General features: G+C 49.6%; 1 protein-coding gene across 2 annotated transcripts in view; it reads right to left on the reverse strand.

The window, feature by feature from the left end:
* The window catches only part of PAICS (phosphoribosylaminoimidazole carboxylase and phosphoribosylaminoimidazolesuccinocarboxamide synthase), a 130,548-nt gene extending 128,033 nt beyond the window's left edge, over nt 1-2,515 (reverse strand). The window contains exon 1 of one of the 2 annotated variants that reach the window (XM_082264894.1): nt 2,129-2,515. In XM_082264894.1, coding sequence (XP_082121020.1) covers nt 2,129-2,480 — 352 coding nt within the window. In that variant the 5' untranslated portion in view covers nt 2,481-2,515. The remainder of the gene's footprint in view (nt 1-2,128) is intronic. The other variant, XM_082264893.1, reaches the window with a different exon arrangement.
* Nucleotides 2,516-24,363: the final 21,848 nt, after the last annotated feature.

Consider the following 24,363-nt stretch of genomic DNA (forward strand, 5'->3'; position numbering starts at 1 on the left):
CTCCTGTGCATACTGTCCATAATCACACCCTCTGCACTCCTCTCCTGTGCATACTGTCCATAATCACACCCTCTGCACTCCTCTCCTGTGCATACTGTCCATAATCACACCCTCTGCACTCCTCTCCTGTGCATACTATCTATAATCACACCCTCTGCACTCCTCTCCTGAGCATACTGTCTATCACAGGGGTGGGCAAAGTTTTTGACTCGAGGGCCGCAATGGGTTCATATATTGGACCCAGGGGCCGGACCAAGAGTAGATAGTAAAAAATGCTGTAAAAAATTGCGTGACTTTGAGGTCACAATAGTGTGAAAGGGGCCTTCAGTAATTAAGGTATAGTGTTCCCCCTTTCAATGCAGTTACCAGCGTGCCCCCTTTCAATGCAGAGAGACCAGCGTGCCCCCTTTCAATGCAGAGAGACCAACGTGCCCCCTTTCAATGCAGAGTCACCAGCGTGCCCCCTTTCAATGCAGAGTCACCAGCGTGCCCCCTTTCAATGCAGAGAGACCAGCGTGCCCCCTTTCAATGCACAGTGAACAGCGTGCCCCCTTCAAAACAGTGACCAGCGTGCCCCCTTTAATGCAGTGACCAGCATGCCCCCTTCAATGCAGAGACCATCGTGCATGCCCCCTTTCAATGCAGAGACCATCATGCGTGCCCCCTTTGAATTGCAGAGACCATCATGCGTGCCCCCTTTCAATGTAGAGACCAGCGTGCGGGCCCCCTTCAATGCAAAGACCATTGTGCATGCCCCCTTCAAAGCAGAGACCAGTGTGCGTGCCCCCCTCAATGCAGAGACCAGCGTGCGTGCCCCCTTCAATGCAGAGACCAGCGTGCGTGCCCTCTTCAATGCAGTGACCAGCGTGCGTGCCCCCCTTCAATGCAGAGACCAGCGTGCATGCCCCCTTTAATGCAGTGACCAGCGTGCGTGCCCCCTTCAATGCAGAGACCAGCGTGCGTGCCCCCCTTCAATGCAGTGACCAGCGTGCGTGCCCCCTTCAATGCAGAGACCAGCGTGCGTGCCCCCCTTCAATGCAGTGACCAGCGTGCGTGCCCCCTTCAATGCAGAGACCAGCGTGCGTGTCCCCCTTCAATGCAGAGACCAGCGTGCGTGCCCCCTTCAATGCAGAGACCAGTGTGCGTGTCCCCCTTCAATGCAGAGACCAGCGTGCGTGCCCCCTTCAATGCAGTGACCAGCGTGTGTGCCCCCTTCAATGCAGAGACCAGCGTGCGTGCCCCCTTCAATGCAGAGACCAGCGTACGTGTCCCCCTTCAATGCAGAGACCAGCATGCGTGCCCCCTTCAATGCAGTGACCAGCGTGCATGCCCCCTTCAATGCAGTGTGCCCCCCCCCCAGACCAGTGCACTTACCTGCAGCAGCAGCGGTGGCTGCGACTTCTCCTCAGTCCCCCGGCGTCTCCTTGAGTCCTCCCGCCTCCTCCTCAGCCAATGGCATGGGGTTTGCCTTGCGTCCAATCAGGAAGCGTGTATTAGACCTGCTTCCTGATTGGCCAGAAAGATGATCTGTGTGACAATAGCGAATTTTCATTCGCTATTGTCACACAATGGGTGGGCTCGGCACGCATTGCTCTGCGCCCCGGGTCCACCCTTTGCTGAAGCCTAGGACCGGCCGCCACTGTTAGCTAGCGCTCCGCGGGCTGGATTAAAAGGTCTGCCGGGCCATAGTTTGCCCATTCCTGGTCTATAATCACACCCTCTGCGCTTCTCTCCTGCTCATAGAAAATATAAATGTATCTATTCACCACAACAGTGTATAAATTGCTTCTACTTCTTCTTCATACTTCGGTATATAAATCATGTCTTCAGCATAAATCCCCAATCTTACCTATTTTGCACACTTTTCCTAGTTTACAGAAAATTGTAGTTATGTTACGTGCATTTATGTTTGCTTGTATTTTTTTCCAAAGGGTGGGGTATGCCTTTAAGAGTCCTGCTAAGAAGAACATAACAATGAATGGAAGTAATGGCCCTGATAGTGATGAATGGGGAGATGTGTGCCTGCACTTCCTGGCAGCGGCCTCTAGATGTCGTGGTAGTGAGCGGCAGGCCGTGCTGTCTATGGAGACACAGCTGGTTTAATGGAGGAATCGCTTGGCTCTGATACCTGTATGTGTCTCCGGCCCGGGCTCCTCCTCCTCCATCCCGGCCTCAGGGCCCCCGTGTGGGGCGCTCTCCGTGCCCAGTATGGCATGCAGCTCGTCATAGAAAGGAATCTTATGGACGGGCTCCCGGGTGCTGCTCCGCAGGGCTCGGTACTCGTACTTCAGGTTCTTGTACTTGGAGCGGCACTGCTTCCAGTCCCGATAGATGCCCAGCTGCCTCATACGGAGGGCGATGTACATGAAGAGCCCCTTGTTCCTCAGAGTGCCCTGCAACTGCCGCCTGATACTCTCCTCTGACCAAATCCCAATCAGAGCCCTCACCTCCGGCTCCGTCCATGGCGCCGCTCTCTCCATACTCCCAGCCTTCCCCAGACAGCCTCTGTTACCAGGGAAACCAGCCGACTGCTGCTGATGAATGAGAGCCCGGCCTTCCCTCACACTGCAACCTAACTGTCCTTACCTTCCTTCACACTGCAACCTAACCATCTCTACCTTCCCATACACTGCAACCTAACCATCCCTACCTTCCTTCACACTGCAACCTAACCATCTCTACCTTCCCATACACTGCAACCTAACCATCCCTACCTTCCTTCACACTGCAACCTAACCATCTCTACCTTCCCATACACTGCAACCAACCTAACCATCCCTACCTTCCTTCACACTGCAACCTAACCATCTCTACCTTCCCATACACTGCTACTAACCTAACCATCCCTACCTTCCCTCACACTGCAACCTAACTGTCCTTACCTTCCTTCACACTGCAACCTAACCATCCTTACCTTCCTTCACACTGCAACCTAACCATCCTTACCTTCCTTCACACACTGCAACCTAGTCATCCCTACCTTCCCTCACACTGCAACCTAACCGTCCTTACCTTCCTTCACACTGCAACCTAACCATCCCTACCTTCCTTCACACTGCAACCAACCGAACCATCCCTACCTTCCTTCACACTGCAACCTAACCATCTCTACCTTCCCATACACTGCAACCAACCTAACCATCCCTACCTTCCCTCACACTGCAACCTAACTGTCCTTACCTTCCTTCACACTGCAACCTAACTGTCCTTACCTTCCTTCACACACTGCAACCTAACCATCCCTACCTTCCCTCACACTGCAACCTAACCGTCCTTACCTTCCCTCACACTGCAACCTAACCATCCCTACCTTCCCTCACACTGCAACCTAACTGTCCTTACCTTCCTTCACACTGCAACCTAACTGTCCTTACCTTCCTTCACACACTGCAACCTAACCATCCCTACCTTCCCTCACACTGCAACCTAACCGTCCTTACCTTCCCTCACACTGCAACCTAACCATCCCTACCTTCCCTCACACTGCAACCTAACCGTCCTTACCTTCCCTCACACTGCAACCTAACCATCCTTACCTTACCTCACACTGCAACCTAACCGTCCCTACCTTCCCTCACACTGCAACCTAACTTTCTTTACCTTTCCTCACACTGCAACCTAACTGTCCCTACCTTCCCTCACACTGCAACCTAACTGTCCCTACCTTCCCTCACACTGCAACCTAACTGTCCTTATCTTCCTTCACACTGCAACCTAACCATCCCTACCTTCCCATACACTGCAACCTAACTGTCCTTACCTTCCCTCACACTGCAACCTAACCATCCTTACCTTCCCTCACACTGCAACCTAACCATCCTTACCTTCCCTCACAATGCAACCTAACCGTCCTTACCTTCCCATGCACTGCAACCTAACCGTCCTTACCTTCCCATACACTGCAACCTAACTGTCCCTACCTTCCCTCACACTGCAACCTAACCATCTTTACCTTCCGATACACTGCAACCTAACCACCCTTACCTTCCCTCACACTGCAACCTAACTGTCCTTACCTTCCCTCACACTGCAACCTAATCATCCTTACCTTCCCTCACAATGCAACCTAACTGTCCTTACCTTCCCATACACTGCAACCTAACCATCCCTACCTTCCCTCACACTGAAACTTAACCATCTTTACCTTCCGATACACTGCAACCTAACCCTTCTTACCCTCTCTCACACTGCAACCTAACCGTCCTTACCTTCCCTCACACTGCAACCTAACTGTCCTTACCTTCCCATACACTGCAACCTAACCATCCCTACCTTCCCTCACACTGCAACCTAACCATCTTTACCTTCCGATACACTGCAACCTAACCCTTCTTACCCTCCCTCACACTGCAACCTAACCGTCCTTACCTTCCCTCACACTGCAACCTAACTGTCCTTACCTTCCCATACACTGCAACCTAACCGTCCTTACCTTCCCATACACTGAAACCTAACCATCCTTACCTTCCCTCACAATACACTGAAACCTAACCATCCTTACCTTCCCTCACACACGCAACCTAACCTTCCTTACCTTCCCTCACACTGCAACCAAACTGTCCTTACCTTCCCATACACTGCAACCTAACCATCCTTACCTTCCCTCACACTGCAACCTAACCGTCCTTACCTTCCCATACACTGCAACCTAACCATCCCTACCTTCCCTCACACTGCAACCTAACCATCCCTACATTCCCTCACACTGCAACCTAACTATCCTTAAGCCTAGTACACACGCAACGAATTTCCGCTGACCGGTCGTCCGACTTTTGTCCAGAGTGGTGTCTGTTGGTTGGAATGTGCTCTAGACTGCACACGAATTTTGTCGTCGGACAGAATTCTGCTTCAGAAGTGATGTCATGTGTTGGATTGCTTTCTTTGTGTTCTTTCATCTCTGAGCATGCCCAGTCTTGCTCATAAGATTTTTCCCTGTCGAAATCTGTACTGACTGCACGAAAATCGGACGTGTTTTGACGGTGGACAAAAATTTTATAGCCTGCACACCAGAATTTTGTCGGCCGAAAAGTCGGAGTCGGTTGTCGAGAGCACCATACCAACAAGCCGAAAATCGGCAGATCGTTCGCCAGACGAAAATTCCCGGCCGAATTTCGAAGCGTGTTTACGAGGCTTTACCTTCCCTCACACTGCAAGCTAACCATCCCTACCTTCCCTCACATTGCAACCTAACCATCCCTACCTTCCTTCACACTGCAACCTAATCATCCTTACCTTCCCATACACTGCAACCTAACCATCCCTACCTTCCAGTTCCTTCACACTGCAACCTAACCATCCTTACCTTCCCATACACTGCAACCTAACCATCCCTACCTTCCCATACACTGCAACCTAACTAACCCTACCTTCCCATACACTGCAACTTAACAATCCCTACCTTCCCATACACTGCAACCTAACCATCCCTACCTTCCCTCACACTGCAACCTAACAATCCCTACCTTCCCTCACACTGCAACCTAACCATCCCTACCTTCCCTCACACTGCAACCTAACCATCCCTACCTTCCTTCACACTGCAACCTAATAATCCTTACTTTCCCATACACTGCAACCTAACCATCCCTACCTTCCAGTTCCTTCACACTGAAACTTAACGGTCCTTACCTTCCCATACACTGCAACCTAACCATCCCTACCTTCCCTCACACTGCAACCTAACCATCCTTACCTTCCTTCACATTGCAACCTAACTATCCCTACCTTCCCATACACTGCAACCTAACCATCCCTGCCTTCCCTCACACTGCAACCTAACCATCCCTACCTTCCCTCACACTGCAACCTAACCGTCCTTACCTTCCCTCACACTGCAACCTAACCATCCCTACCTTCCCTCACACTGCAACCTAACCGTCCTTACCTTCCCTCACACTGCAACCTAACCATCCTTACCTTACCTCACACTGCAACCTAACCGTCCCTACCTTCCCTCACACTGCAACCTAACTGTCTTTACCTTTCCTCACACTGCAACCTAACTGTCCCTACCTTCCCTCACACTGCAACCTAACTGTCCCTACCTTCCCTCACACTGCAACCTAACTGTCCTTATCTTCCTTCACACTGCAACCTAACCATCCCTACCTTCCCATACACTGCAACCTAACTGTCCTTACCTTCCCTCACACTGCAACCTAACCATCCTTACCTTCCCTCACAATGCAACCTAACCGTCCTTACCTTCCCATGCACTGCAACCTAACCGTCCTTACCTTCCCATACACTGCAACCTAACTGTCCCTACCTTCCCTCACACTGCAACCTAACCATCTTTACCTTCCGATACACTGCAACCTAACCACCCTTACCTTCCCTCACACTGCAACCTAACTGTCCTTACCTTCCCTCACACTGCAACCTAACCATCCTTACCTTCCCTCACAATGCAACCTAACTGTCCTTACCTTCCCATACACTGCAACCTAACCATCCCTACCTTCCCTCACACTGAAACTTAACCATCTTTACCTTCCGATACACTGCAACCTAACCCTTCTTACCCTCTCTCACACTGCAACCTAACCGTCCTTACCTTCCCTCACACTGCAACCTAACTGTCCTTACCTTCCCATACACTGCAACCTAACCATCCCTACCTTCCCTCACACTGCAACCTAACCATCTTTACCTTCCGATACACTGCAACCTAACCCTTCTTACCCTCCCTCACACTGCAACCTAACCGTCCTTACCTTCCCTCACACTGCAACCTAACTGTCCTTACCTTCCCATACACTGCAACCTAACCGTCCTTACCTTCCCATACACTGAAACCTAACCATCCTTACCTTCCCTCACAATACACTGAAACCTAACCATCCTTACCTTCCCTCACACACGCAACCTAACCTTCCTTACCTTCCCTCACACTGCAACCAAACTGTCCTTACCTTCCCATACACTGCAACCTAACCATCCTTACCTTCCCTCACACTGCAACCTAACCGTCCTTACCTTCCCATACACTGCAACCTAACCATCCCTACCTTCCCTCACACTGCAACCTAACCATCCCTACATTCCCTCACACTGCAACCTAACTATCCTTAAGCCTAGTACACACGCAACGAATTTCCGCTGACCGGTCGTCCGACTTTTGTCCAGAGTGGTGTCTGTTGGTTGGAATGTGCTCTAGACTGCACACGAATTTTGTCGTCGGACAGAATTCTGCTTCAGAAGTGATGTCATGTGTTGGATTGCTTTCTTTGTGTTCTTTCATCTCTGAGCATGCCCAGTCTTGCTCATAAGATTTTTCCCTGTCGAAATCTGTACTGACTGCACGAAAATCGGACGTGTTTTGACGGTGGACAAAAATTTTATAGCCTGCACACCAGAATTTTGTCGGCCGAAAAGTCGGAGTCGGTTGTCGAGAGCACCATACCAACAAGCCGAAAATCGGCAGATCGTTCGCCAGACGAAAATTCCCGGCCGAATTTCGACGCGTGTGTACGAGGCTTTACCTTCCCTCACACTGCAAGCTAACCATCCCTACCTTCCCTCACACTGCAACCTAACCATCCCTACCTTCCTTCACACTGCAACCTAATCATCCTTACCTTCCCATACACTGCAACCTAACCATCCCTACCTTACAGTTCCTTCACACTGCAACCTAACCATCCTTACCTTCCCATACACTGCAACCTGACCATCCCTACCTTCCCATACACTGCAACCTAACTAACCCTACCTTCCCATACACTGCAACTTAACAATCCCTACCTTCCCATACACTGCAACCTAACCATCCCTACCTTCCCTCACACTGCAACCTAACAATCCCTACCTTCCCTCACACTGCAACCTAACCATCCCTACCTTCCCTCACACTGCAACCTAACCATCCCTACCTTCCTTCACACTGCAACCTAATAATCCTTACCTTCCCATACACTGCAACCTAACCATCCCTACCTTCCAGTTCCTTCACACTGCAACTTAACGGTCCTTACCTTCCCATACACTGCAACCTAACCATCCCTACCTTCCCTCACACTGCAACCTAACCATCCTTACCTTCCTTCACATTGCAACCTAACTATCCCTACCTTCCCATACACTGCAACCTAACCATCCCTGCCTTCCCTCACACTGCAACCTAACCATCCTTACCTTCCCATACACTGCAACCTAACCATCCCTACCTTCCCTCACACTGCAACCTAACCGTCCTTACCTTCCCTCACACTGCAACCTAACCTTCCCTACCTTCCCATACATTGCAACCTAACCATCCCTACCTTCCCTCACACTGCAACCTAACCATCCTTACCTTCCCTCATACTGCAACCTAACTATCCCTACCTTCCCTCACACTGCAACCTAACCATCCCTACCTTCCTTCACATTGCAACCTAACCATCCTTACCTTCCCATACACTGCAACCTAACCGTCCTTACCTTCCCATACGCTGCAACCTAACCGTCCATACCTTCCCATACATTGCAACCTAACCATCCCTACCTTCCCTCACACTGCAACCTAACCATCCTTACCTTCCCTCATACTGCAACCTAACTATCCCTACCTTCCCTCACAGTGCAACCTAACCGTCCCTACCTTCCCTCACACTGCAACCTAACCGTCCTTACCTTCCCATACGCTGCAACCTAACCGTCCTTACCTTCCCATACACTGCAACCTAACCATCCCTACCTTCCTTCACATTGCAACCTAACCGTCCTTACCTTCCCATACACTGCAACCTAACCATCCTTACCTTCCCTCACACTGCAACCTAACCGTCCCTACCTTCCCTCACACTGCAACCTAACCGTCCTTACCTTCCCATTCACTGCAACCTAACCATCCCTACCTTCCTTCACATTGCAACCTAACCATCCTTACCTTCCCATACACTGCAACCTAACCGTCCCTACCTTCCCTCACACTGCAACCTAACCGTCCTTACCTTCCCATACACTGCAACCTAACCCTTCTTACCCTCCCTCACACTGCAACCTAACCGTCCTTACCTTCCCTCACACTGCAACCTAACTGTCCTTACCTTCCCATACACTGCAACCTAACCATCCTTACCTACCCATACACTGCAACCTAACGGTCCTTACCTTCCCTCACACACGCAAGCTAACCATCCTTACCTTCACTCACACTGCAACCTAACTGTCCTTGCCTTCCCATACACTGCAACCTAACCATCCTTACCTTCCCTCACACTGCAACCTAACTGTCCTTACCTTCCCATACACTGCAACCTAACCATCCTTACCTTCCCTCACACTGCAACCTAACCATCCCTACCTTCCTTCACTCTGCAACCTAACCATCCCTACCTTCCCTCACACTGCAACCTAACCATCCCTAAGTTCCCTCACACTGCAACCTAACCATCCTTAAGCCTAGTACACACGCAACGAATTTCCGCCGAACGGTCGTCCGTCTTTTGTCCAGAGTGTTGTATGTTGGTTGGAATGTGCTCTAGACTGCACACGAATTTTGTCGTCGGACAGAATTCTGCTTCAGAAGTGATGTCATGTGTTGGATTGCTTTCTTTGTGTTCTTTCATCTCTGAGCATGCCCAGTCTTGCTCATAAGATTTTTCCCTGTCGAAATCTGTACTGACTGCACGAAAATCGTTTTGACGGTGGACAAAAATTTTATAGCCTGCACACCAGAATTTTGTCGGCCGAAAAGTCGGAGTCGGTTGTCGAGAGCACCATACCAACAAGCCGAAAATCGGCAGATCGGTCGTCAGACGAAAATTCCCGAATTTCGACGCGTGTGTATGAGGCTTTACCTTCCCTCACACTGCAAGCTAACCATCCCAACCTTCCCTCACACTGCAACCTAACCATCCCTACCTTCCTTCACACTGCAACCTAACCATCCCTACCTTCTCTCACACGGCAACCTAACCGTCCTAACTTTCCTTCACACTACATCCTTCATCCCCACATTCCCTCACACACTGCAGCCACACTGCAGCCACAACCAACCCCACACGTCACTGCCACCTTCCCCTACACTGCAACCACACTTCACCCCCACCTTGCAATCACACCTCCCTGCAACCACACCCCCACCTTCTCTCTCACCGCAAACCCATTCTGCAACCACACTTCACCCCCACCTTCCCTTAGACTACAACCACACTTCACCACAGCCAACCCCTACACTGCAACCACACTTCCCCCCCCCACCTTTCCTCACACTGCAACCACACTTGACCCCACCGTTCCTCACACTTTACCACACTTTACCACAACCAACCCCTACACTGCAACCACACTTCACTGCAGCCACACTTCACCCCCACATTCCCTCACACTGCAACCACACTTCACCACAACCAACTCCTTCACCCTCACTTTCATTCACACTTCACTGCATCCTTAACCAATCCTACCAACCCTATCTTCCCCCTACACTGCTACCTCAACCAACCCCACACTGCAACCACACTTCACCCCACTTTTCCTCACACTGCAATCACATTTCACCTCCACTTTTCCTCACACCGCAACCACACTTCACCACCACATTCCCTCACGCTGCAACCTCAACCACTCCACCTCCTCCTGCACTGCAACCACAACCAACCCTACCTCCCCCTGCACTGCAACCTCAACCAACCCCTCACTGCAACCACACTTCACCCCCACCTTCCCTCACACTGCAACCACACTTCACCCCCACCTTCTCTTGCACTGCAACCACAACCAACCCCACACTGTAACCACATTTCACCCCCACCTTTCCTCACACTGCAACAACCAACCCCATTCTGCAACCACACTTTACCCCCACCTTCCCTCACACTGCAACCACAACCACCCCCACACTGCAACCACACTTCACCCCCTCTTCCCTCACACTGCAACCACACTTCACCACAACCAACTCCTACACTTCAACCACACTTCACCCCCACCTTCCCTCACACTGCAACCACACTTCACCGCACCTTTTCTTACACTGCAACCACAACCAACCCCACACTGTAACCACATTTCACCCCCACCTTTCCTCACACTGCAACAACCAAACCCATTCTGCAACCACACTTTACCCCCACCTTCCCTCACACTGCAACCACAACCACCCCCACACTGCAACCACACTTCACCCCCTCTTCCCTCACACTGCAACCACACTTCACCACAACCAACCCCTACACTTCAACCACACTTCACCCCCACCTTCCCTCACACTTCACCGCAACCAACCCCTACACTGCCACCACACTTCACCCCCCACCTTTGCTCACACTGCAACCACCACCAACCCCATACTGCAACCACAACCATCCCCACAGTGCAACCACATTTCACCCCCACCTTCCATCACACGGAAACCATAACCAACCCAACACTGTAACCACAACCAACCCCACACTTCACCTCCACCTTCTCTCACACTGCAACTACACATCACCACAACCAACCCCTACACTTTAACCACACTTACCCCCACCTTCCCTTACACTGTAACTACAACCAACCCCACACTGCAACCACAGTTTACCCCCCACCTTCCACCACACTGCAACCACACTTCACCCCACTTTTCCTCACACTGCAACCACGCTTCACCCCACCTTTCCTCACACTGTAACCACAACCAACCCCACACTGCAACCTCACTTCACCCCCACCTTCCCCCACACTGCAACCACATTTCATCACAAACAATCCCTACACTGCAACCAAACTTCACCCCCACCATTCATCACACTACAACCACACTTCATCCTCACCTTTCCTCACACTGTAACCACAACCAATCCCACACTGCAACCACATTTCAACCCCCATTTTTCCTCACACTGCAACCACACTTCACTGCAACCAACCCCTACACTGTAACCATACGATCCCTCACACTTCACTGCAACCTCAACCAACCCTACCAACCCTATCTCCCCCCTACACTGCAACCTCAACCAACCCCACACTGCAACCACACTTCACCCCCACCTTCCCTCCACCTTCCCTCACACTGCAACCACACTTCACCACATCCAACCCCTACACTGCAACCACACTTCACCTCCGCCTTCCCTCACACTGCAACCACACTTCACCCCCACCCTCCCTCACACTGCAACCACAACCAGCCTCACACTGTAACCACAACCAACCCCACACTTCACCCCCACCTTCCCTCACACTGCAACCACATTTCACCACAACCAACCCCTACACTGCAACCACACTTCACCACAACCAACCCTTACACTGCAACCACTCTTCACCCCCACCTTTCCTCACACTGCAACCACAATCAAAGCCCTTCTGCAACCACACTTCACCTCACCTTCCCTCACACTGCAACCAGAACCAACCCCACACTGCAACCACATTTCACCCCCACCTTCCCCCAACACTGCATCCACACTTTACCCCCACCTTCCCCAACACTGCAACCATACTTTACCCTCACCTTCCCTCACACTGCAACCACACTTCACCCCCACCTTTCCTCACACTGCAACCACAATCAACCCCTACACTGCAGCCACACTTCACTCCAACTAAACTTCACCCCCACCTTCCCTGTCACTGCAACCACACCCAACCCCATACTGCAACCATACTTCACCCCCACCTTCCTTTACACTGCAACCACACTTCACCCCACCTTCCCTCACACTGCAAACACTATCAACCCCACACTGCAACCACACCTCACCCCCACCTTCCCTCACATGGCAACCACCCTTCACCACAACCAACCACTACACTGAAATCACACTTCACCCCCACTTTCCCTCACACTTCACCCCCACCTTCCCTCACACTGCAATCACATTTCACCCCCACCTTTCCTCACACTGAAACCTCAACCAACCCTACCTTCCCTCACACTGAAGCCACAACCAACCCCACACTGCAACCACACTTCACCCACACCTTCCCTCACACTGCAACCACACTTTAAGCCCACCTTCCCTTACACTGCAACCACACTTCACCCCACTTTTCCTCACACTGCACTCTCAACCAACCCTACCTTCCCTCACACTGCAACCACACTTTACCCCCGCCTTCCTTCACTCTGCAGCCACAACCAACCCCGCACTGCAACCACACTTCACCCCCACCTTCCTTCACTCTGCAACCACAACCAACCCCTCACTGCAGTCACACTTCACTCCCACCTTCCCTCACACTGCAACCACACTTTACCCCCACCTTCCCTCACACTGCAACCACACTTCAGCCCCGCCTTCCTTCACTCTGCAGCCACAACCAACCTCGCACTGCAACCACACTTCACCCCCACCTTCCTTCACTCTGCAACCACAACCAACCCCTCACTGCAATCACACTTCACTTCCACCTTCCCTCACACTGCAACCACACTTTACCCCCACCTTCCCTCACACTGCAACCACACATTGCCCCACTTTCCCTCACACTGCAATCTCAACCAACCCTGCCTTCCCTCACACTGCATCCACACTTCACCCCCACCTTCCTCTACACTGAAACTACACTTCACCCCATCTCTTCTCACACTGCAACCACAACCAAACCCACACTGCAACCACACTTCAGAAAAGAGGACCTGTCTGTACTTAGGAGAGAGAGGGAAGAGGACCTGTCTGTACGCAGGAGAGAAAGGGAAGAGGACCTGTCTGTACGCAGGAGAGACAGGGACAAGGACCTGTCTGTACGCAGGAGAGAGAGGGACGAGGACCTGTCTGTAGGCAGGAGAGAGATGGACAAGGACCTGTCTGTAGGCAGGCGAGTGAGAGAAGAGGACCTGTCTGTATGCAGGCGAGTGGGAGAAGGGGACCTGTCTGTAGGCAGGCAAGTGGGAGAAGGGGACCTGTCTGTAGGCAGGCGAGTGGGAGAAGGGGACCTGTCTGTAGGCAGACGAGTGGGAGACGGGGACCTGTCTGTAGGCAGGCGAGTAGGAGAAGGGGACCTGCCTGTAGGCAGGCGAGTGAGAGAAGGGGACCTGCCTGTAGGCAGGTGAGTGAGAAAAGGGGACCTGCCTGTAGGCAGGCGAGTGAGAAAAGGGGACCTGCCTGTAAGCAGGCGAGTGAGAAAAGGGGACCTGTCTGTACACTGGCGAACGAGGGAAGGGGACCTGTCTGGACGAAGGAGAGTGAGAGAAGAGGACCTGTTTGCTCCCTTATACATCTGGCACTGACCTCTCTGTTGATGGGTCTTAAATGCTATCAGTGCCCCTGAGCTACATGGACTGGCAATTTGTGCCTTGAAATAATTTCGCTGCCACCAAAGTATATCATATGTTAGCAGCAGCAGGGGGTTTTAGATGAAATCCATGTGTTTAAATCTTACAAGTTAGCTATCGGGTGGAAGCAACAGAGTGGCTATACAGCGGTCCTGTCTTTTCTGTGCATTTCTGCGCTCCCACCTACAGACCCAGGTGTGATATGCGACCAGATAGAGGGGAGGGACACCAGTGAGTGTCCATTCTTTGATCTCCCCTACCTAGTAAGAATCTTGAAGCAACGTGTAATAAATTACTTCTTAGTTCAGCTGTCACTTCCCCCAGCTGCTGCGGTTGTGTCAGAAGCTAATGCCCTGTACACACGTTCCAATAATCGTACGAATAAACTCGCTTTCGACCTGATCGCACGATAATCTGATCGTTAGTACACAGCTTTCAACAGCTGATCACGACAGTGCATCCAGCAAAATCCGAAGGGACAATCAGGAAAACTTCTGCCGTACGATAGTACACTATGCATCCGCTATAAATCGATCGACAAAGACAGCGCATGATCAGAAACACTAAAATAGCACGGAAAAGGCCTGGCTGCCATTGTTTTTGTTTTGCTTGTGTTTCTGATACCTAGCTAAGCAACCAGGAAGCTTTTCCCGAATCGTACGACAAAAATCATACTGTTTGTACGCATTGTTGAATTTGATGTTAGTATCATGCAACAAAATTCGAACGATAAGTCGTCCGATTATCTGAACGTGTGTACAGGGCTTAATGCAGTGCAATCTGTACTTTATTAACTACAATAGAGGGCAGGTGGGACATCAGGGGTTGAAAAGATCCATGATGTTTCAATAAAGAGAACATGTCACAACCAGATAGTATTACATAGGAAACTTTTGGTCTCCTACAGTATGTTATAAAAAATGTTTAGTAAAAAAAAAAAAAGTTACACACCCGTTAAACTTACCCCCACCCAGTGGTGGGAGTCAGCTGGTTCGCACCAGTTCCATAGAACCGGTTACTATCTTTTTGCAAGTTCGCAGAACCGTTTGAGTTTGACCATGCTGATGACCGCTCTGCTGCTCCCTCCCCTGTCGGCGCTGTCTCTCTGCAGGGAGGCGGCCCGGAGCTCACACACAGTCACTGGTTGCTAGGCTAGAGCCGCTTAGCGTCTAGCAACCAATGACGTCACCCATTTCTCTTGCAGGCCGCTCCTAGACAGTCCCCGACTCCCCACCTATTGGCTCTAGTAGGAAAGGAAAGGGTGGATCCGGAGCTCAGAGCAGTGGGCGCCCCAAGCCCACCACTTGCGTGACAATAGCGAATGAAAATTTGCTATTGTCACACGGATCCTCCTCCTCCTCGGCCAATGCCATTGGCCAGGAGGAGGCGGGACGTGGGAGGACTTGAGGAGACGCGGGGACTGAAGAGCAGAAGCCGCTGCCTACAAGTCTACAACAGGTAAGTGACAGTCACTGGTCTGGGGGCTTGGCAAGTTGGCAGGCTGTTCACTCTGCATTGAAGGGGTCACGATGATGTCTGCACTGAAGGGGGCACGCACGCTGGCCTGGTCTGGGGGCTTGGCAAGTTGGCACGCTGTTCACTCTGCATTGAAGGGGGCACGATGATGTCTGCATTGAAGGGGGCATGCACGCAGCACGCTGGCCTGGTCTGGGGGCTTGGCAAGTTGGTACGCTGTTCACTCTGCATTGAAGGGGGCACGATGATGTCTGCATTGAAGGGGGCACGCATGCAGCACGGTGGCCTGGTCTGGTGGCTTGGCAAGATGGCACGCTGTTCACTCTGCATTGAAGGGGGCACACACGATGATGTCTGCATTGAAGGAGGGCACGCACGCAGCATGCTGGCCTGGACTCTGCATTGAAAGGGGGCACGAAGCATGGTGATCTCTGCATTGAAAGGGGCATGAATGATGATCTCTGCATTGAAGGGGGAACGCAGCATGGTGGTCTCTCTCTGCATTGAAGGGGGCACGCTGTGACGCTGCACGCTGGTCTTTGCATTGAAAGGGGGCATGAATGATGATCTGTGCATTGAGGGGGGCACGAACGATGATCTCTGCATTGAAGGGGGCACGGATGATGATCTCTGCATTGAAGGGGGCACGCTGCACGCTGGTCTCTGCATTGAAAGGTGGCACAAGCACGATGATCTCTGCATTGAAAGGGGACACGCTGGTCTCTGTGCATTGAAAGGGGGCACGCTGGTCACTGTGCATTGAAAGGGGGGCATGCTGGTCACTGTGCATTGAAAGGGGGCACGCTGGTCATTCTGCATTGAAAGGGGGCACGCTGGTCACTGTGCATTGAAAGGGGGGCACGCTGGTTACTGAGCATTGAAAGGGGGCACGCTGGTCACTGTGCATTGAAAGGGGGCACGCTGGTCACTGTGCATTGAAAGGGGGCACGCTGGTCACTGTGCATTGAAAGGGGGCACGCTGGTCACTGTGCATTGAAAGGGGGGCACGCTGGTCACTGTGCATTGAAAGGGGGGCACGCTGGTCACTGTGCGTTGAAAGGGGGGCACGCTGGTCACTGTGCATTGAAAGGGGGCACGCTGGTCACTGTGCATTGAAAGGGGGGCACGCTGGTCACTGTGCATTGAAAGGGTGGCACGCTGGTCACTGTGCATTGAAAGGTGGGCACGCTGGTCACTGTGCATTGAAAGGTGGGCACGCTGGTCACTGTGCATTGAAAGGGGGCACGCTGGTCATTCTGCTGGGAAAGTAGGAACTGGTTACTAACATTTTTGAATCCCACCACTGCCCCCACCCAAACATACAAATGTAGTAAACACGTAAGCCAGGGGTGCCTATGTAGACAAACAACTGTGATACACATGTTAGATGTTACCACACACACCGGAGTGAGAGCAATAATTCTAGGACCATTATTCACATTCAACTGTAAACTGCTGAGGTATAAGGGCTTTTAAAGTGTCACCTATGGAAAATTTAGGGTACCAAAGCTTGTCAGCTTTTCATGACCACACATGTTGGGTATTTAGTTACTCAACACAGCCTTTTCTTTTATATCTTATCAAAAAAGTGCGTAATATACTGCATTTGCATTCCCTAAACTTAACTTCATTTTTTTTTTAAAGCAATTGTCTGTTAGATAAAATGGGATCTACAAACATATAGCTGCGAACAACACAAAAAGGGTCTGGCACCAAAAGGGTTAAATGGCTAATTTCCATCTAAAAACACTAGTTGCTTGGCTATCATTCTGCTTTTGTAGCTTCTTGAAGTCGCAGAATTGAAACATACATGCAGAAATCAAAGTCAGTATACAGTTAGAACTCCTGATCAAAGTGCTTAACCACTTAAGCCCCGGAAGATTTTACCCCCTTCCTGACCAGGCCCTATTTTGCGATTCGGCACTGCGTGACTTTAACGGACAATTGCGAGGTCGTGCAACGCTGTACCTAAACGAATTTGATGTACTTTTTTTTCCCCACAAACAGAGCTTTCTTTTGGTGGTATTTGATCACCTGTGCGATTTTTTGATCATGCGCTATAAACAAAAAAAGAGCAACAATTTTGCAAAAATAACAATATTTTTCAAATTTTTTATATGAAATTCCCCCCAAAAAAATTTAAAAATCTAAATTTTTTAACATTTTTGGCCAATTTGTTTTCTGCTACATATGTTTGGTAAAAAAATCGCAATAAGCGTATTTTGATTAGTTTGCGCAAAAGTTATTGCGTTTACTAACTAAGGGAAAGATTTTTGTCATTTTTGTTGTTTTTTTTTTTTAACGAGTAATGGCGGCGATCTGCAATTTTTTTTGCGGGACTGCGACATTGCGGCGGAAAGAATGGACCCTTGACTGACATTTTTGACACTTTTGGGGGTACCAGTGACATTACTACAGTAATCAGTGCTATACATATGCACTGTTACTGTAAAAATGACACTGGCAGAGAAGGGGTTAACTTTATTGGAGAAGGAGGGGTTAAGTGTGTCCCTAGGGGCGTGCTTCTAACTGTACAGGGATGTGGCTAGTGGTGTACCTACAGAGATATACGATCCTGCATAGCAGGACCCTATGATCTCTGCACTTACACAGGGGAGAATAACAGGCGGCTTTGTTAACAGTAGCCGCCTGCCTTTCTCCCTCTGTAACGGACGATCGCAAGTGACCCGATGTCCCCTGGGCACACGCGCAGGGGTGTCCGTGAACGAGCGGGGGCGGAAGCGCGCCTCCGGCGGCGCACACTCGCCCCCTATTGGCTCACAGGCGATTGACGTACCCATACGTCACTTTGCCTGTATGGGGCTGACCGCCGCAGTATATTGTAACGGATTAGCTCGGTGGCGGGTGTGGATGACCCCTTGGGGGGTGCGTTTTCCCAGAGAGGTAGCCGACAAGTGCTTGCAAACAAACAGTGTGGTTTATTAAATGGTGTTTTCTTCACCAGGCTGTATGCAGCAAAACATCCAAAATAAAATAAAACAGAAAATAAATCCTTGCCTCTGTGGGCGGCTACCTTCTCACAACTGGAACCTGCCTAAGTGTCTGTCTCCAACCTACCGTCGGGCAGACTTCCTTGTCCTACAGCGGACACTCAATAGTCCTTTTATAATAGCTTCACAGGGCAACACAGTCCTTTTGTTTCTTTCACATCAACAGTTCGTCTTCTCACCTTTGAGACGTATTCACCCTTGGTTACCGTCCCGGGCACACATCACTCCGGGGGGTCTTCTCCCAGGCCCACACATCCTGTCGGGAGGCACACGCTGACTGTCCTCCTGCTCCCAGCCCACATGGCTTCAGGACACAGCTTCTGGAGGCAGCAAACAATAGGAATTTCTCTGAACAAATTATAGAGCCTTAACTCCCTCATTCTGAACAGGTGAAGGCCTTTCAACTTCCTGCTGGCTAGCTCTGTAGCCAACACCCTAAATTAATTAATGGACTTTCTAAATCAGGTGGAAATGTATCTCCTTCCTGTGACTACATTCCCAGATTTAGCTGACTTCCTGTTACATACCCCCCCCCTCTTGTTTCAACCCTAGGGTTGGGACACATATTTCCAGGCACGCATGTGTCAGGCACTGCTGACTCACTGATAAGCCTCCTATTATCCTCAAGCTTCCGGATGAAACTGTTTTGTCATCTTCATTGACGGATTTCTCATAAATGCCACACAGTTTGTCTCTCATCTCATATACACATTCTTCAACTGCATTTTTGGCATCATTTTGCTCCTTCTCGTTTCTGTCATCTTCATTGACAGCTTTCTCATAAATGTCAGACAGCTTGTCCCTCATAACCGTCTGTCCAATCCACCATGGAGGACCGTGATCCATAGGCAACTCAATTGGGCTAGTCTTAATGTCTTCAACATTCTTAAGACGCCTCTCTCTGCAATCCATAAATGTTTTCCACAAAACTTTGAGAACCTTTGCTTCACTAAGCTTTGTTCCAAGTAGGGACTCTTGACATCCCTCTGTGACTTGAGTTGCCTCTCCATACATCTGTACACAATCATTGACTTTTTGTTGTAAAAGGGAATGATCTTCCTTCTTGAGCTTTGCTTGCTCTAAGATGCTGTGCAGAGGATTTTCCAATTGAGACAACAGGCTGTCACACATTTCTTCAAAGTGACCCCTGTTCCTTTTCCCAGAGATATCAATATCATTCACCAAACATTTCATATTCATAGGCAGATCTGAAGCATTTGCACTCATCAACTTCTTAAACTTTTCGCCCTCCTGAGCGAGTCGCAGTAAAGGCCTACTATTTGATTTGATATTCAGTTTATATTTCTTGCCAAACTCTTCACAGAAGAAGCCAACCAGAACATCATCAACTTTCCTTCCACCAACATAGGGGTCAAAGGCAACAACACAGTTGAACCCAGCGATCTGGGTGGTATCCATTATAGACCTCCTCTCTGCATCAGTGAAGAAGCATGGAACTGCAACACATTCTTTTACAGGTTTCTTCAATGCACTTTCTGCTGAACTATTTGACCGCTCAAGGTCACCTAGTTCTTTTTCTCTATCTGAATTCCACATGGAATGCATCTCAAGATCACGATCAAACTTCTGCCACCCGTCTTTCACCAGTTCCATTTTGGAAACACTCCCTGAAAGGCACTTATTCATTTGCTTCACGTTTTCACCAACAGCCTTAGTTTTCTCCACTAGGTTTTCAGCCTGAACTGAGAAATCACCACATTTCTTACTCAGCTCCTTTGTTTGCTGAAGTTCTAATGATACATTTTCCAATGCTTGAAGTTTTTGAAGGAACGGTTTATTCCAAAGGGGTGATTCAAGCCACATGTCGTCACATTTCTGAGGCTCACTCAGGACAGACCCCAAAACACTGATCCTTTTAAAAACTGCATCAGGCACACTATCCCCTCTTTGGGACAGATCCTCTGTTGCCTGGAATTCCTCTTCCAGTTCCTGCAACGGAATCTTCATCTCTTCTACTTGCTGTTCTAAGGCTCGCTTAGACTTTTCTAGCTCCTGAACGCTTTTCACAACATCATCCTTGGAGCTGACCAATTCTTCCATTTCTGTACGCAGCTGTTTAACACTTTCTAGTTCAGCCTTACACTCTAGAGCTTCCTCCAAAGAGCGAGCCAAGAACAGGGCTTTGCTCTCGTTATCACGCACCTCCGTTTCTGCACGTGCGCGTTCTTCTGCATATTTTGCAGACACAGTCTTCTCTTCACCAAGCATCTGATCAAACTTCTTTTTCACATCTTCAACACACTGTAATGAAGCAACGCTTTCTTCCATGCGTTTTTTCATATCCGCTATCTGAGCTTGCAATGTTGCGACTTGCTCTGATAGGTTTTTCTTTGCTTCCGCCTCCTCTTTTAATTGTTCCAGGAAGCCATTTTTCTCATCTTCCATTTGTTTGAGCTTTGTGCTAAAACTCAGCCTTTGACACCTCTCTTCCTGTAAGAGTTCCTGCGTGTCTTGCAGCTGCGATTCCAAGATAGAAAAATCTTCCGCAATTTCTCTAGATTTGCTGTCTGCTTGAGAAAGCTGATTTGTAACATTGTCCAACTCAACCTGCAGTCGGTTTGCCTTCTCTGACAGTTTAGCACACAATCGGTCACCTTCTGACACCTTGACTTGCGATTCCAGAAGCTGTGCCTCTACTTTTTCCCTCTTATGTTCACAATCTTCTTTTCCCTGCATAAGAGCCTTCACCTCATTGGCTAGCATCTGGGAATAAGAATGTAATTCTGCCACACAGGCTTCTTTCTCCTTTAACTGCTGCTGGACACGTTGGGCTTCCCCTTTCCAACTTTCACAGTCCGCACGCCATTCATCTACCACATTGCTTAAAGTAGTGAGCTCATACACAGTACTCAGTAATTTAGCCTCTCTTTCACTTTTCTCTTTGTCGCTGAGAGACAATGTCGCTTCCAGAGCAACATTCTGTTCCTGCGACTCCTGCAGGTCTATTTTTGTAGCTCCCAAAGACTGAAGACTTTTTTCCAGCTGATTACGCAACTCCAACATATCAGCCATACTTTGCTTCTGCAAAGTCTGAATTTCACTTTCCTTTTCCATGAGGATGGTATCTTTCTCCATTATAGTCTCTCTGCGTTTTTTCAACTCGACCAAAAGAAGAGCAGTGGATTCTTCCCACTGTAACACATGAGACTTGAGTAGTTCATTCATTTCCTGCAAGTTTCTATGCTCCATTTTAAGCAATTCCAAGGCTTGTTCCTTTTCTTCCATTTTCCGTTGCAAGGCATCCAACTCAGCCCTGCACACATACTCGGTTTCCTCCAAACCGATGGCCTCCATTGGCTGCTGGCGTCTCTGTTTCCAGCCTGCCATGCTCTCTTGATGAGCCTTTTGTTGAGCTGCAAAGCTCTGCTGAAAATCCGCATTTGCCTGCTGTTGAGCTGCATTTGATATAATCAGATGTTTCAACATCTCCTCCATTTTGAGTTTACTTTTCATCTGAGCACACTGCGTCTCCATAGCGGTTTCATCAGTGTTGCTAGGGACAACAACCTTCCTCTTTAGTAGACTCTCTTTAGGCATGGATGGGGCTGGTTCAGACGGCAACATCCCCTCCATCCATAGAATCCGGTCTCTCATTTCATCTATCTTTGCATTCTTCAGACGTTTTGACAAATTTTTCACAGTCCAGCAAAAATTTTTCAGACCACTGTCTCTTTAACACATGTAGTTTTTCTCTCTCTCTTGCAAGATCTCTTTTCCTGCACACACAGTTTGTGCAGTCACTTGCACCAGACACAACAAAGTTCATCAAATAATTTTGAGACCGCTGTCTCTTTAAAACACTTTTTTTTTTCTGTCAGGATCTTCTCTCCTGCACACATAGATTGTGCAATCTCATGCACCAGATAAAGTTCATCAAACATTTGCACTTCCTTGCAGGGATCTCTGCTTATGCCCACTGCATACCTCCACCATATGTAACGGATTAGCTCGGTGGCGGGTGTGGATGACCCCTTGGGGGGTGCGTTTTCCCAGAGAGGTAGCCGACAAGTGCTTGCAAACAAACAGTGTGGTTTATTAAATGGTGTTTTCTTCACCAGGCTGTATGCAGCAAAACATCCAAAATAAAATAAAACAGAAAATAAATCCTTGCCTCTGTGGGCGGCTACCTTCTCACAACTGGAACCTGCCTAAGTGTCTGTCTCCAACCTACCGTCGGGCAGACTTCCTTGTCCTACAGCGGACACTCAATAGTCCTTTTATAATAGCTTCACAGGGCAACACAGTCCTTTTGTTTCTTTCACATCAACAGTTCGTCTTCTCACCTTTGAGACGTATTCACCCTTGGTTACCGTCCCGGGCACACATCACTCCGGGGGGTCTTCTCCCAGGCCCACACATCCTGTCGGGAGGCACACGCTGACTGTCCTCCTGCTCCCAGCCCACATGGCTTCAGGACACAGCTTCTGGAGGCAGCAAACAATAGGAATTTCTCTGAACAAATTATAGAGCCTTAACTCCCTCATTCTGAACAGGTGAAGGCCTTTCAACTTCCTGCTGGCTAGCTCTGTAGCCAACACCCTAAATTAATTAATGGACTTTCTAAATCAGGTGGAAATGTATCTCCTTCCTGTGACTACATTCCCAGATTTAGCTGACTTCCTGTTACAATATGTACTTGCGGCGGTCGGCAAGCGGTTAAGCCATTACATAAGAGGACACCCACAGCAACATTCATGTTCCTTTGAGTACAGGTTTGCTTTTAAAATATTAATTTTAAAATATTTTAGATTACTTTGGTCATATGTTCTTTTAGCAGTTATCACCTGTATACACAGATGTAATTATAGACCCCTGACGCAACAAACATGCATTCTGTGCATTAAGATAAAAAACCTTGTGTGTGCAGCAGGCTCCGCAGCACTGCCCTAATACTTACCTGAGCCCCATCTCTCTTCAGCAATGTCCATGAGTGTCTCGGCCGTCCAAGACTCTCCCTCCTGATTGGCTGAGACACAGCAGTGGCGCCATTGGCTCCAACTGCTGTCAAAGCAAGTCAGCCAATCAGGAGAGCAAGGGGGTGGACCCAGGCTTCAGCCCCATCCCCCATTCTGTGTCTGAATGGATACAGGGAGCTGTGACTCAGCTCGGGTGCCCCAATAGCAAGCAGTTTGCTGTGGGGGCACTCGACAGGAGGGAGAGGCCCATAGAGCCAAAGAGGGACCCGAGAAGAGGAGAATCTGGGCTGCTCTGTGCAAAACCAACTGCACAGAGCAGGTAAGTTTAACATGTTTGTTATTTTCTAGAAAACAAAAAAAAACAAAAAACGACACTTTACAATCACTTTAAATATGAAGTTTGTGGGAGAAGCAAGGAGTTCAGGGTTCACCCAAAATAAGATACAGAGGCTGTGCAAGGGATCAGGCAGGGATTTGTCCAGCATCTCAGGTGGCACAGTAGATAGAGCCACTGCTAAATGCAAGAGAAGTTCTGGGTTTAGATCCTGATAGTCCACTACAGTAAATGGAGCAGAAGCAGACAAGACTTGTGTTTTTCTTTATGACAGGCCTAACTATTTTTTTCTGTAATCGTCTTCCAAAGCAGGCGGGTCTTCTGTCACACAGGCAGGGAGAGATCAGGAGTTTCAGCTAAGCTGAAACCCCAATCTCTCTGTGCCTGTCACAGAGCCCTTAGCCCCCCCCC

The sequence above is a fragment of the Pelophylax lessonae genome (genome assembly GCF_965119305.1).
Source record: "Pelophylax lessonae genome assembly, chromosome: 1".
NCBI lineage: Eukaryota > Metazoa > Chordata > Amphibia > Anura > Ranidae > Pelophylax > Pelophylax lessonae.